This window comes from Botryllus schlosseri, chromosome 11 (genome assembly GCF_051294905.1).
Source record: "Botryllus schlosseri isolate E-star chromosome 11, Bs_hap1, whole genome shotgun sequence".
Classification (NCBI taxonomy): Eukaryota; Metazoa; Chordata; class Ascidiacea; order Stolidobranchia; family Styelidae; genus Botryllus; species Botryllus schlosseri.
In genome coordinates this window covers 12,631,678-12,646,380 of record NC_137246.1, presented here as the reverse complement: position 1 = coordinate 12,646,380, position 14,703 = coordinate 12,631,678, and the positions used below count along the sequence as shown (strand labels likewise).

The window sequence follows — 14,703 nt, the reverse complement described above, 5'->3', positions numbered from 1 at the left end:
TTAACAAAATCGCAATAGGCGCTGCACTGAAATCTACAAAATGTGTTTGTATTGTTACTCAAAGTAGTGATCATAAATTATCATTTAAATAAGTAATTGTAATCATAAAACCAAACTTGTGAAAGTCATTACCATAACAAAAGAATATTGTAGGTTGCTTGCTAAATGTATGCCGGAAATATTTGTAGAACGCTCACGACCAAAGAAATCGGAAATTTCTCCGCATTGTCATTCGTCAAAGTATATGTTGTCACAATACTCATCCCGTAAAAGATCTTACTTGTATGTGATTGAATCGCCGGTAATTAACTCGCTAAATCAAACCATAAGGAAATTTCACTCAGTCATCGGATTATGATATTAAACAGCGTCGCTTAATCGGCATAGAGCGTTTTTCTAAATGCAAATCATACCTGACCAACAGAAAACAATTTTCACTCACCTCGTAATGAAACCAAGTGGTGGACCTACGTTCAATATTTTGTTTGTGTCAAATACTTTGCAATAAACACACACACTGGAGTGGTTGAGCTTTACATCATCAAGCTGTCATCTGTAAATCGAGATCACATCCGACTTGTAACTGTATCGTTTACCTAACCGAGTTGTATGCACAGTTTCATATTTTTATCATTTAGTGATTGCTGAACATACCAAACGATACACATTCACTTCCGAAATACTGCGTTGATCTCAATTCCCTTTGTCGTGATAACCGAAGTACATTTGTTTCGAATTCGTAACAGCCGACTTTTCTATGACACGATAAATTTTGACAAGTTATGCTTAGAAGATTGGTTGCATATCGCGAAAAATAACATACTGCTCATATTGATACTGTTAATCGGTATTTTCACGCGAGTCGATTTTCAAATGAGTAAAATTTATTACATGAGTTTCTCCGCTTAATGTAAATGAAAACTCAGTCGTCTTTTAACATCACATAGACATTGATAAAAAGTAAGCAATCAAACACAACACTTTGTACGACACTAATTATTGTTCCACACATCTCATTTCATACTAAGTGTATATGAAAGATATTCATGTTACACGAAAATATTCGCTCATGCTACAAACCTGTACAATGATTGGTGGTGTAAGTCCAGCGCAATTGTGGTATCCACCCGAGTTTAGTTAACACAATTTACGACACCGAGGTCGCGTCATCTTTCGTAAAACAACAAACCAACCAAGCCTTCAGGATATGTCCATGTCATAGCAATAAATCAGCTACTCCAACAACAGAGTACATATGTTTTTAGTTACGGTGCTTACATCTTACACACAAATCAATCTACTTTGCTAACAAAAAGTGCTGGGTCATCAAGTGATTACCCTAACAACAAAACAGCTAAACGTACTATCATACAAAATGGCCGTTATAGTCACCAACGGTACATGGTACAAGTAACAAGTCTCGAGAATCCAGTTATTGAAAAAACATGAAAGTGTTTCTCCTGCGCCAAGTCGTTATGTTGACGAAAGCGTATATTGTAATATCATGATCGATTTGCATTCGTTGGTCACAAAATGTCACTACTCTAAATAATTATTTTTCACTCAAACACAAACGCATACTTGTCGCCAATCGTTTTCATCAAGCACGAGTTCAAGAAACCTGCTACGACATGAATTGTTATTTTTTTTATGTTGTGTAAATAGGTAATAATTAATTTTAGTAACACTATATCAACATCATCTAGTTGCGCGAATAGATTTACACGTGGTCTTGTGGTTTTAATCGAAGTATACAGCACGGTCTAATGTAGAGTCATCTCTACTGTACAGCAACTCGGTAATCGAAATGCATTAAAATTTAAACAACGATCTTGTTTCGTCGCACCAAAAATATGTTTACTATCGCGATACTCTGCACAGGACGTGTAAATCCTTTTCACACTCGTAATAGTATACCAACAGCTACCGGCGACAACGTTTAACAATACCAACGACACTAAAAAACGATACCTACCCAAGTAAAATTACCATTTTCACCTGGAGGTCGGTCGTTACCCGAGTAGAAATACCATTGTCCTTTGGAAATTTATCGTATACCCAGTGTAACAATCCCCTTTTCACTTGGAAATATATTTTTGACCTGGATAACAAACCCCTTTTCACTTGGAAATCTATTTTTGCCCTGGATAACAAACCTTTTTCACTTGGAAATATATTTTTTTCTCTTGGTAACAAACCTTTTTCACTTGGAAATATATTTTTTCTCTGGTTAACAAACCTTTTTCACTTGGAAATATATTTTTTCTCTGGTTAACAAACCTTTTTCACTTGGAAATATATTTTTTCTCTGGTTAACAAACCTTTTTCCCTGAGCAACAAACCATTTTCACTTGGTGGTCCGTCGTTTACCCGAGTAAAAATATCATTTTCTTTTGGAGATCCGGCGTTTACCCAGTGTAACAATACATTTTCACTTGGAAAAATACTTTTACCTAGAGTAACTAATCATTTTCTCCTGGGTAACAAACCCTTTTCGTCTGGAAACTATCATTTACCTGAGTACCAATACAGTTTTCACTTGGAAATCTACCTTCTCCCTGGGTAACAATATCATTTTCGTTTTGAAAACTGACAACCACACCCGACAATTTGATATTTTTGTATATTGTTACAACGAACAGTGCCATAATATACACCAACAACGACCCCGATACATTTGTTTAATCAAATATTCACTTGTTCTGATTCATCCCATCAAAATCATTGGGTACTCGCATGCAATAACAATGTGCTGTTGTACATCGACATGTATGTTTTCGGAATTGGCGAATAAAGCGGTTTCCGATATGTCCGTGATGTCCGGGTTCGTGCTTTGGATTTTTCAGAGTCAGAATGTCTGAATAAAACACCTCATCGACTTTGGTAACTGGTTGATACATGGATAATGAATTTATGTTCCCCATCGCGCTAACAACACCTGGTTACTTGTGAGTTTCCTCAGATCTGTTTACTATATTGTGTCTTTACTGGTCAATACATTTCGCTCCAGTCAGCTGAAACCGGATCACTAATATGAGAAAGTGTGTGAACCGGATCCGGATATTCACTCATGAACCAACGACCAATATTCAAGTAAACATGTTACAGACCGTGTTTTGTCTCCATGAAAAATACCAATGCATACACCATCACATCAAGTACGTCGCGATTGTTCACAAGTATTCGCGTAAACCAGGTGTACATACAATGTGTCGGTGTACAAACATCACGGAAAACAAATTCATGTTCTCAAGTCTCATCATGCGACGACTCTGTACATTCAATGTGGGCATAGATGACACATGGTATGATACAATGAACAGGGCATTATGCGTACCGATATATTCTCAGTCAAATATGCGAACCATTAATAACCATATACCCTGATTTTCGCTGAATATCCACAACACCAACAAATCTGTACATTTCTTTTCCCTCGACCTCGATGATAGAGTCGTCATCCCAATGTACCAATCGAGTGTATGGTTCATCAGGTGTAAAATCCAAATCAAATGCCACCAAGGTATCGTTTTTCATTTTCAATATTTCCACCGCTGCATCTTGTCTGTGTCGTAAAACCACGGCGTGGGGCCAAAGGAATCTATGGAACGTTACGCGTAGTCCCATATTCACTCGTGGATATAGTCAGGTAACGACAACGTTTTCTCAATGGTCTGTGTGGGTACACCGTTTCAATACGCAGCTGGATCAACTAGACCAAAAGTTTCCAACCGCGGTTTATGTTGACCTGTAGAATTACGAGACAGCACCCTCTTGTGGCGTGATTAACACGAAATCAGTCTTCGACCCGCAGAGATTCACCTCGGATTACATTATCAAATCGTAATCGAACTCGAGATTCACACACACACACACAGAGAGTCCATGTTTACGATTTCAATGTGGAGTCACTGCTCACGATGTTTATCTGTAGTCGTTATGTGGGAGTAGCGACATCTAACATATTCATCGCGTGAAAGATTGATAACGATGGTGATCGCCAAATACATTATGTCGGGTGAAACACTGCGGTCTCGGCGAAAAAGTTAGCAGGTTATGACCAACAATGCGCAGGGATTGAGCGAGTTACGCAACACGATTATGTCGAGGTCTTGATCACGATGCAAGTCTACCTGAGAATCCGAACAATCTTGCAAAATCAAGGTGTGAACCCGTGAAAGGGTTGTACTCGTGTGAGATTGATTTTTCACAAGTTGGGTGGAGGTTGGTTCATACTAAGACCATGTTACGTCCAAATATGGCTGCTTGCCTGTCCCCCAAGTCATCTATGCCCACATTGAATGTACAGAGTCGTCGCATGATGAGACTTGAGAACATGAATTTGTTTTCCGTGATGTTTGTACACCGACACATTGTATGTACACCTGGTTTACGCGAATACTTGTGAACAATCGCGACGTACTTGATGTGATGGTGTATGCATTGGTATTTTTCATGGAGACAAAACACGGTCTGTAACATGTTTACTTGAATATTGGTCGTTGGTTCATGAGTGAATATCCGGATCCGGTTCACACACTTTCTCATATTAGTGATCCGGTTTCAGCTGACTGGAGCGAAATGTATTGACCAGTAAAGACACAATATAGTAAACAGATCTGAGGAAACTCACAAGTAACCAGGTGTTGTTAGCGCGATGGGGAACATAAATTCATTATCCATGTATCAACCAGTTACCAAAGTCGATGAGGTGTTTTATTCAGACATTCTGACTCTGAAAAATCCAAAGCACGAACCCGGACATCACGGACATATCGGAAACCGCTTTATTCGCCAATTCCGAAAACATACATGTCGATGTACAACAGCACATTGTTATTGCATGCGAGTACCCAATGATTTTGATGGGATGAATCAGAACAAGTGAATATTTGATTAAACAAATGTATCGGGGTCGTTGTTGGTGTATATTTTGGCACTGTTCGTTGTAACAATATACAAAAATATCAAATTGTCGGGTGTGGTTGTCAGTTTTCAAAACGAAAATGATATTGTTACCCAGGGAGAAGGTAGATTTCCAAGTGAAAACTGTATTGGTACTCAGGTAAATGATAGTTTCCAGACGAAAAGGGTTTGTTACCCAGGAGAAAATGATTAGTTACTCTAGGTAAAAGTATTTTTCCAAGTGAAAATGTATTGTTACACTGGGTAAACGCCGGATCTCCAAAAGAAAATGATATTTTTACTCGGGTAAACGACGGACCACCAAGTGAAAATGGTTTGTTGCTCAGGGAAAAAGGTTTGTTAACCAGAGAAAAAATATATTTCCAAGTGAAAAAGGTTTGTTAACCAGAGAAAAAATATATTTCCAAGTGAAAAAGGTTTGTTAACCAGAGAAAAAATATATTTCCAAGTGAAAAAGGTTTGTTACCAAGAGAAAAAATATATTTCCAAGTGAAAAAGGTTTGTTATCCAGGGCAAAAATAGATTTCCAAGTGAAAAGGGGTTTGTTATCCAGGTCAAAAATATATTTCCAAGTGAAAAGGGGATTGTTACACTGGGTATACGATAAATTTCCAAAGGACAATGGTATTTCTACTCGGGTAACGACCGACCTCCAGGTGAAAATGGTAATTTTACTTGGGTAGGTATCGTTTTTTAGTGTCGTTGGTATTGTTAAACGTTGTCGCCGGTAGCTGTTGGTATACTATTACGAGTGTGAAAAGGATTTACACGTCCTGTGCAGAGTATCGCGATAGTAAACATATTTTTGGTGCGACGAAACAAGATCGTTGTTTAAATTTTAATGCATTTCGATTACCGAGTTGCTGTACAGTAGAGATGACTCTACATTAGACCGTGCTGTATACTTCGATTAAAACCACAAGACCACGTGTAAATCTATTCGCGCAACTAGATGATGTTGATATAGTGTTACTAAAATTAATTATTACCTATTTACACAACATAAAAAAAATAACAATTCATGTCGTAGCAGGTTTCTTGAACTCGTGCTTGATGAAAACGATTGGCGACAAGTATGCGTTTGTGTTTGAGTGAAAAATAATTATTTAGAGTAGTGACATTTTGTGACCAACGAATGCAAATCGATCATGATATTACAATATACGCTTTCGTCAACATAACGACTTGGCGCAGGAGAAACACTTTCATGTTTTTTCAATAACTGGATTCTCGAGACTTGTTACTTGTACCATGTACCGTTGGTGACTATAACGGCCATTTTGTATGATAGTACGTTTAGCTGTTTTGTTGTTAGGGTAATCACTTGATGACCCAGCACTTTTTGTTAGCAAAGTAGATTGATTTGTGTGTAAGATGTAAGCACCGTAACTAAAAACATATGTACTCTGTTGTTGGAGTAGCTGATTTATTGCTATGACATGGACATATCCTGAAGGCTTGGTTGGTTTGTTGTTTTACGAAAGATGACGCGACCTCGGTGTCGTAAATTGTGTTAACTAAACTCGGGTGAATACCACAATTGTGCTGGACTTACACCACCAATCATTGTACAGGTTTGTAGCATGAGCGAATATTTTCGTGTAACATGAATATCTTTCATATACACTTAGTATGAAATGAGATGTGTGGAACAATAATTAGTGTCGTACAAAGTGTTGTGTTTGATTGCTTACTTTTTATCAATGTCTATGTGATGTTAAAAGACGACTGAGTTTTCATTTACATTAAGCGGAGAAACTCATGTAATAAATTTTACTCATTTGAAAATCGACTCGCGTGAAAATACCGATTAACAGTATCAATATGAGCAGTATGTTATTTTTCGCGATATGCAACCAATCTTCTAAGCATAACTTGTCAAAATTTATCGTGTCATAGAAAAGTCGGCTGTTACGAATTCGAAACAAATGTACTTCGGTTATCACGACAAAGGGAATTGAGATCAACGCAGTATTTCGGAAGTGAATGTGTATCGTTTGGTATGTTCAGCAATCACTAAATGATAAAAATATGAAACTGTGCATACAACTCGGTTAGGTAAACGATACAGTTACAAGTCGGATGTGATCTCGATTTACAGATGACAGCTTGATGATGTAAAGCTCAACCACTCCAGTGTGTGTGTTTATTGCAAAGTATTTGACACAAACAAAATATTGAACGTAGGTCCACCACTTGGTTTCATTACGAGGTGAGTGAAAATTGTTTTCTGTTGGTCAGGTATGATTTGCATTTAGAAAAACGCTCTATGCCGATTAAGCGACGCTGTTTAATATCATAATCCGATGACTGAGTGAAATTTCCTTATGGTTTGATTTAGCGAGTTAATTACCGGCGATTCAATCACATACAAGTAAGATCTTTTACGGGATGAGTATTGTGACAACATATACTTTGACGAATGACAATGCGGAGAAATTTCCGATTTCTTTGGTCGTGAGCGTTCTACAAATATTTCCGGCATACATTTAGCAAGCAACCTACAATATTCTTTTGTTATGGTAATGACTTTCACAAGTTTGGTTTTATGATTACAATTACTTATTTAAATGATAATTTATGATCACTACTTTGAGTAACAATACAAACACATTTTGTAGATTTCAGTGCAGCGCCTATTGCGATTTTGTTAATGCTATGAGTTTTGTGTATTACTCAAGTCTAGTAGAATAGGATGCGTCCAGTAAAGATATTCCAAACGAAATTGTTGTGTCATCTTTAGTCTTGGTTACTGGAAACAACTACATTTGTAAAAATATTTTCTGATATCCGTAATACACAGAGTGATTTGTACCAACACGGAATATCTTTCAAACCAAGAATATTTCAGACAAGTATAGTTTTACAAATCAATATGTTAATAACCACGGCGGTGAAAAGTTTGTTGCTGTCATAATAACCTTTACCACAACGCCGGGTCTAATTAACGCGAATAATTTAATAATCAAGTCATGATCAACTATTACATATGTCAAATCCATGTGTCAATCCTTATGTTTACAGCATGATAACTTTCAATGTAATACCGGTGTTCGATCGTATAAAATGAATTCTTAACTACGTTGGTCAGACATTCAAATATCATATACTCAAAACATATGTTAATCTCAAGTCGCCGACACCGAGAAGTAATTACTTTTGTCTTACAAAATATACCACATAGTAATTTCTTTGTCTTGTGGAATAGTAACGACTTTTACAGTTGAATAAAAGTACGAGTTGGTGGACTATGAATACAACCGAACTTGCTATGGATTTTGGATTGTGGTGATTACTCGCGTAGTCTTGTCTACTGTTCATAAGGATACTTTTTGCTTTGGTTGGGTAAGTTACAAACGGATTGACTTGACAAGGTTTTTTGTATTTTACTCTTTTGTGTATGGGAAGATGTTAAAATGTTGAGACGTAATACTATTTCCGTTCACTCGATTACAACAAAACAAAAAAAACCGATAGCTTGTTCAAGGTTTCGATAAATAGATTGAAATATTCCGATTTAACTCATCGCGTCACAAGTCGATCGCGGTATGCACAAGTGGTTGTCAAGTTAGAAATATTTACAACAGGTGCTATTTCATTGAATGATTCTATTGTGTGTAGTAACACATTAAAATATCGCGATAGTATTTACTGAAACTGACAAACGGAAAACTCAGTCGTGAATAGAGTTGTAAGTTTCAAGGATTGTTTCAAACTATAATCTTGAAATGTGACTGGATCAAAGTTAGTAGTCATGTTTGTCAAAGTCCAAATATTTCATTTTGGATTATCTGGATTTACCTTTAGTACACCCCGCGAATGGATTCCGATGCGGTACTATAACATTTTTGATGATAATGACTCAAGGATTTTCAATCAACAATACTGGAATTTTTTGGTAATGCTAGAGTTGCCAAATGATTAGTTGCGTGTTTTTGTTAAGTGTTTGATTTCAAGTTAATAAAGACAATAACTGTGTAATGCACATACTTGTGATTCTTGATTCTTGTAGAGTTATAGTTGGTATTGATTCTATAAGTGTGAAAACAGCGGCGAATGCGCGAATAATTCGATGTAGCTGAAAGTCGGCGTCAGTAATATTCGGGTTACGTTCGATTCAACAAAAACGCGTTAAGGGATTTGTCAAAGGATTAGAGTTGTGCCGATTTAAAACATTCAGATACGAATCGACTTGATTTGTGTAGTGAGTTTCATTTCAAGTTGATAAACACATTGATTGAATATTTTCATGGATCTTATCACGCAACTAAAGTCAGCCGCTATTCTGGAGGCGTGAAACATATAGCGATCGTGGGCAAGTGACAAATTGTCGGTTTTCGAATCACCGCCTGCGACGGTTCTGTGACAAACTAATTACCGAAATATTACCTTGTGGGCGGGTATGAGGGATTGTTATGTCTGAAGCATTATCCGGTGAGTGGTCGTCGGATTTTAAAATTATCACACCCTTTTGAATAAGCGTTCACTTCACAAAGGATTAGGGTTAGAGCGGAAATAAGTGACAATTTGTCGCTATTCAAGTTACCGCGGTCTGTTATTCGTTACTTGTTAAATCTTACCAGCGATATCAAGTTCTGTGACAAACTGATTACTAAAATTTCACCGCGTGAGCGATCAATATGCCTGTAACACCAAGTCGTGAAAGATGGTTATGACCGAGACATTATCTTGTCAGCGATCGCGGGGTTTTGCAAACTATTTCACAGCTATTTGAAGTGGTAATTTGTGACCGTTGTTATTGTTGATATTCGAATCACCGTCTACGCCGGCTCTGTGGTAAACTAAATACCAAAATATTACCTTGCAAGTGATTCCTAGACTTAGCAAACTATTTCACACCTTTTTTGCTGAAAGTACGACATACCGCCCGCAGTCTATACCGAAAGTACGAATCACGACCGCATCCATAAGACGCAATAGCCGCATGCGACCCCCGCCGTAAGAAATAAGAGCCGCATGCCAACACGAGTTTCCAATACGACATGCGAGAGATGCCTATACCCGAAAGTACGAATCACGACCGCGTCCATAAGAATCCATTACGAATCACGGGAAAGTACGAATCACGACCACGAGTTTTCATTACGATTCAGGAATAGTGTAATATTCGATAGTAGCGGCTGGACGAGAAATAATTCAGCGCGCAGGTCATTCGAAATATAGGTTGCACTGCTTAATCCTCACGACAAACCACGTTTCCGTTTGTGCGGTTATTGTTGGCGACTCGTACATATTCAACACCACGCGAGAGATGCCTGAAAGTGCGAATCGCCACCACCGCCTATAAGAACACATGGTGAATCACCACAGATACCGTAAGAATACACGACAGACACATTTATCGTCGTTAGCATGTCGCCGCACGTATACCAAAAACATTAGCATGTCACCACGAGTTTCGCGTTATCATGCGACTGCACCCATAAGACGAAAACGTTAGCATGTCACCACGAGTTTCGCGTTATCATGCGACCGCACCCATAAGACGAAAACGTTAGCATGACACCCCCGCCATAAGACGAAAACGTTAGCATGCCACCCCCACCATAAGACGAAAACGTTAGCATGCCACCCCCGCCATAAGACGAAAACGTTAGCATGCCACCCCCACCATAAGACGAAAACGTTAGCATGCCACCCCCGCCATAAGACGAAAACGTTAGCATGCCACCCCCGGTTTCTCGTTAGCATGCCACCCCGCCCATAAGAACCCTATGGCACATCACGACCGATCTACATAACTACTTACGATCTCTTTGAAATTCATTTGAAGATAATTGCTATCGTGACCTTTTTCATCCGCCAATCGACCCTTCTCTGTAAAAGAATAGGTTTTTCGGGTAGGCCTATTTTGACTCATTGTTTTAGCATGCATGGTGTTTCGACATGTATGGTCATGGTCATTAGCCTATACAGCATAGGTGTACAAGTACATTCCTAAATAATTCCTTGCGTACCGACTAATAACCCGGCACGTTTTCATTTGTTTCACTGTTCAGTCACATCAAATAGCGATGAAGAGCCTATAAATCGGGGGGTTCTCAAGCTGGAGTTCGCGACCCCCATTTCATACATTGCCTTCTCTCTGGGGACGCAGTGACGACAATTGAATGTCAATAACTATTACTATCACTGGAAGGCCAAATAGACGGATGCTATCGACGGTTCATTTATGAAACATTTTAATAAGAAAAAGAAACGAACCTTGAGGGATGCGGATCAGGCAAACATGGTATCAGTCGATGCGAGATTTTAAAGTGCAACATACTATAATGTGATAAAGATGTCTAGCCACTACCATGAATATTAAGACGAGACAACATTGAAGAGAATTGGAAAACAAATTACATATAGTGTTTTCCATAAGCCGGAATGGATATATTTTGTGACATCTGACCTCATAGAAATCAATAGGACGATAATGTCTCTTTCCATGAAATTTCTCTTTCCAGTTGATGTTGGATGTGGTAGGCTATTCATTGTGTTTCTCTGTTACAGTCGCCATTTACACTAGGCCGACAATATATTTTTATTCTCTATCTGTCGACGTGTAGCACAGCCCTCTTCTAGGCTTATTGTAAGACACCGCTTACGCTAATCACATGGCTAGGAGGAGCGTAGATAAACCTCCAACAGTTGGGAAGGGATTCGGGACTCGACATTTTTTTATTCATGAGCATCCCAAATTTAGAGGTGGATTGCGAAACATTTCCGAATAGGAATTTGGGTCTCAATCACAAATGGTTGGGAACCCCTGGCTTAGAGAAACCTCCAACACAGTAAAGGATTCTGGGGTCGAACGTGGTCCGACGCGAACCGACAATCCATTGATGTTGCGGCGATAGAACGTTCCAACACGCCACTCGCCACCAGTGCTTAGCATCACAATGATACTATAGTACTCGAACTGAATCTAGCAACAATTCTAATGATTCGAATCGAGTATTATAGTAGGAGATGCTTTTTTCACAGTGAAATTATGCACTCCTAGCAACTAAAGAGCTAATCTATCAACGAGAATTTTAGTTTCGATATGCTATATTTTCACAGTGGAAGGCTGTACAAGTAAACCTCTATTGACCGTATCCCATCATACGAAATGTAGTATGATGAATACAAGGTTACACACGTTACAAGAAATGACATATCTGTGAAATAGACATACGGTCGGGAAAATGCCACATAATATTTAAAATGATGTAGAGCTGGCAATATATTCCTTATTGTGCTTGCAAAACAGGTTTTTGAAGTTCTTTAACTTATTTCCACATAATACCTATACTGTTTTTGCGTCAAAATAAGGGACACTTGAACACTTGATTCAGAATCGAATCACTCAAGTACTCGATTTTGCCGAGACCTTTTAGCCCCGTCTATTCTCTGTGTTCGTCGGCTTTGGGATGAAATCAATTTTTTTTATTGTAATTAGAAAAAGTCGTGTTTCTTGTAATTGGACCTTTTGTAAATTTTTGTTGCTTGTAATTTGCTAAATGGCAATCAAACGAAAATAAAAATGTGACGTCGCGAAGCATTGTGTATATATGTGTATATTGTGTATGTATCTTTGTCAGCATTAGCCCGCCTAAAATTTTCAAATTGCACAACGCCAAAATGATACAATACAATTCCTCGATGTGACCTGACTTTGTGGCTCATCGTCTTTATTTCTGCAACTCTTGTAGTCTATTGTAGTGAGAGACCCAACATGAAGAGAATTAAAAAGATAAACTGAGGATACAAACCACTGGCATAGGCTGTAATGGATAGCGTCCAGATTATTGCAGACAACGTAAAACATTTTGTCTGACTGAAACACCAACTGTCGATATTAATCTGAAATTTTCGGGTAGGAGCCTTAACATCCGCCCGTTTGTTTGCATTCGATGTCTATGGCAACTCCGATAGTGATTCAGTCGAAGGATATCCCACATTATGGCAAAATAATCACCGCAGCGCTCTGGAGATCAAAAAGTGCATGTTGGGCTATGGATGATGGGAAATTGAACCTATAATGTTTTATTCTCAGGCGTTGGACGCCCTCTACCATAGCCAATATACTGGATCTACTTTTGGACGCACGTCTCGCTGTGAAGGAAAATCAGAATATATCTTGGGGATATATAGCATATCAAGTATGATATATATTATTATTGAGTAATTAAATAAAAGTCCGGTATTGACGGTAAAGAAGGTAGACCTTTTGTGCTTTCAGCGATGAGCTGCCGCTTTCGAGTCATTTCAGATCCCGTAAGTGAGTATATTGCACTGACGGCATAAGGCGATATGGATTTTGTTTTTTTCTGGTATGTGAGATGTCTCATCTGTGACCACTGACCAGTCAGCACTCAGCAGTGGACATTTTATAACATAGGCTGTGCGCCCACACCTCTCGACACGGAAGCGCCATCGGTGGGGCGCTAGCTACAAATTGAGCGATTGGGGGCCCTGATATAATAAGGTGACTCTGAGAGATGTTAGTGGTATGGAATATGAGAAAACTGTTTGGGAAAATCCGTAAATTAATTGCTCTTTCTGTGCACCAAAGTCAAATTTATGAATTATGTAATCACATCTTTGGCGGTCGTACAAGGTGCGTTAAATCGACAATCGTCACCGACGCCCTCCGCACATGTTCATTGTTCCTTGTTATGCAAAATTAAGGTTTTCCAACTAATCACACAATCAATCCAATAACGAATAGGATAATTACTCGATAACACATATTAAGCGCAAGTTATGAGAGAGCATTCAAACGTATGCACGAGGACGATAAAGTTTTAAGCGCATGTCGATCCAAAACTAAGTGCGATGATTTGGAAGAGAAATTGCGTTGTACGATTGTTCTCACACATTGAATCTGTGCTAAAATTTGGTCCTAATGCGACTCTGACATAGTGTACATGACGTATATCGAGCTGTCACTGAACTAGATCAACGCAGAAAGCCTACGCAATGAACCATACAACTTGTGTCGGGAGAAGGAAGAGATAGAGGGCCTTATAATTGATCTTTCAGTAATTGGCCCTCCTGACCACCCTTGGGCAACGAGAGCTTTAATTGTATGAAAAGTCCGATTGCAGTTGTCCAGTTGCGCCATGACGGGGAATATTTCGAATTCATGAATGCATTTTGTCAATAAGTTATTTCGTGAGAAGCGCACGAATGAAGATTGACATTTCCTCACTGGGCTCATCACTTTCTATGGTGGAATCTGGGGTTCAGATTTTAAGTACAGCACTGTACGTCGGCGGTCATTTAGTCGCCTATTGACAATTGTATATCGAAGGTCATGTTTGGCTACGGTTTCCTCGCACACTTTCATGTTCTACTCTCCGGGGTATCTTTAAATAGCTTATTCATTATAATTAGTTAAACTTAGCATATCATGCTCTTGAGAAGGTTCTAAGAGAAGCTCATCCACTTGTTCGCTGCAAGTCTGATAAACGCTAATTGAATGTGGTCGCTCACGCATGACGTTCACCTCATGAAAGATTATAGCAGGGGTCCCGGACGTATGACTCGCGATCCATATATTACTCTTTTGATGATATAATATGACTCTTTAATAGATTTATAATTTAGCAGATTATTCCCATCTTATATGTCAATATTGCCTCAGTTTTCATAACGACTGGCATCATTATTATTGTGGTAGGCTAGTTGACACAAGTCTGAGGTGAAAACAGTGACATATCATGGTGTAGGAGCTTCAAATATTGGCTGCTGATAATTGCTATTTATTATTAATTCAATATA

General features: G+C 38.6%; 1 protein-coding gene across 1 annotated transcript in view; it reads left to right on the top strand.

The window, feature by feature from the left end:
* The window catches only part of LOC145449590 (chitin synthase chs-2-like), a 48,836-nt gene that overhangs the window by 21,492 nt on the left and 12,641 nt on the right, over nucleotides 1–14,703 (top strand). Inside the window, exon 15 of the mRNA XM_080327977.1 lies at nucleotides 12,974–13,079. Coding sequence (XP_080184103.1) covers nucleotides 12,974–13,079 — 106 coding nt within the window. The remainder of the gene's footprint in view (nucleotides 1–12,973; nucleotides 13,080–14,703) is intronic.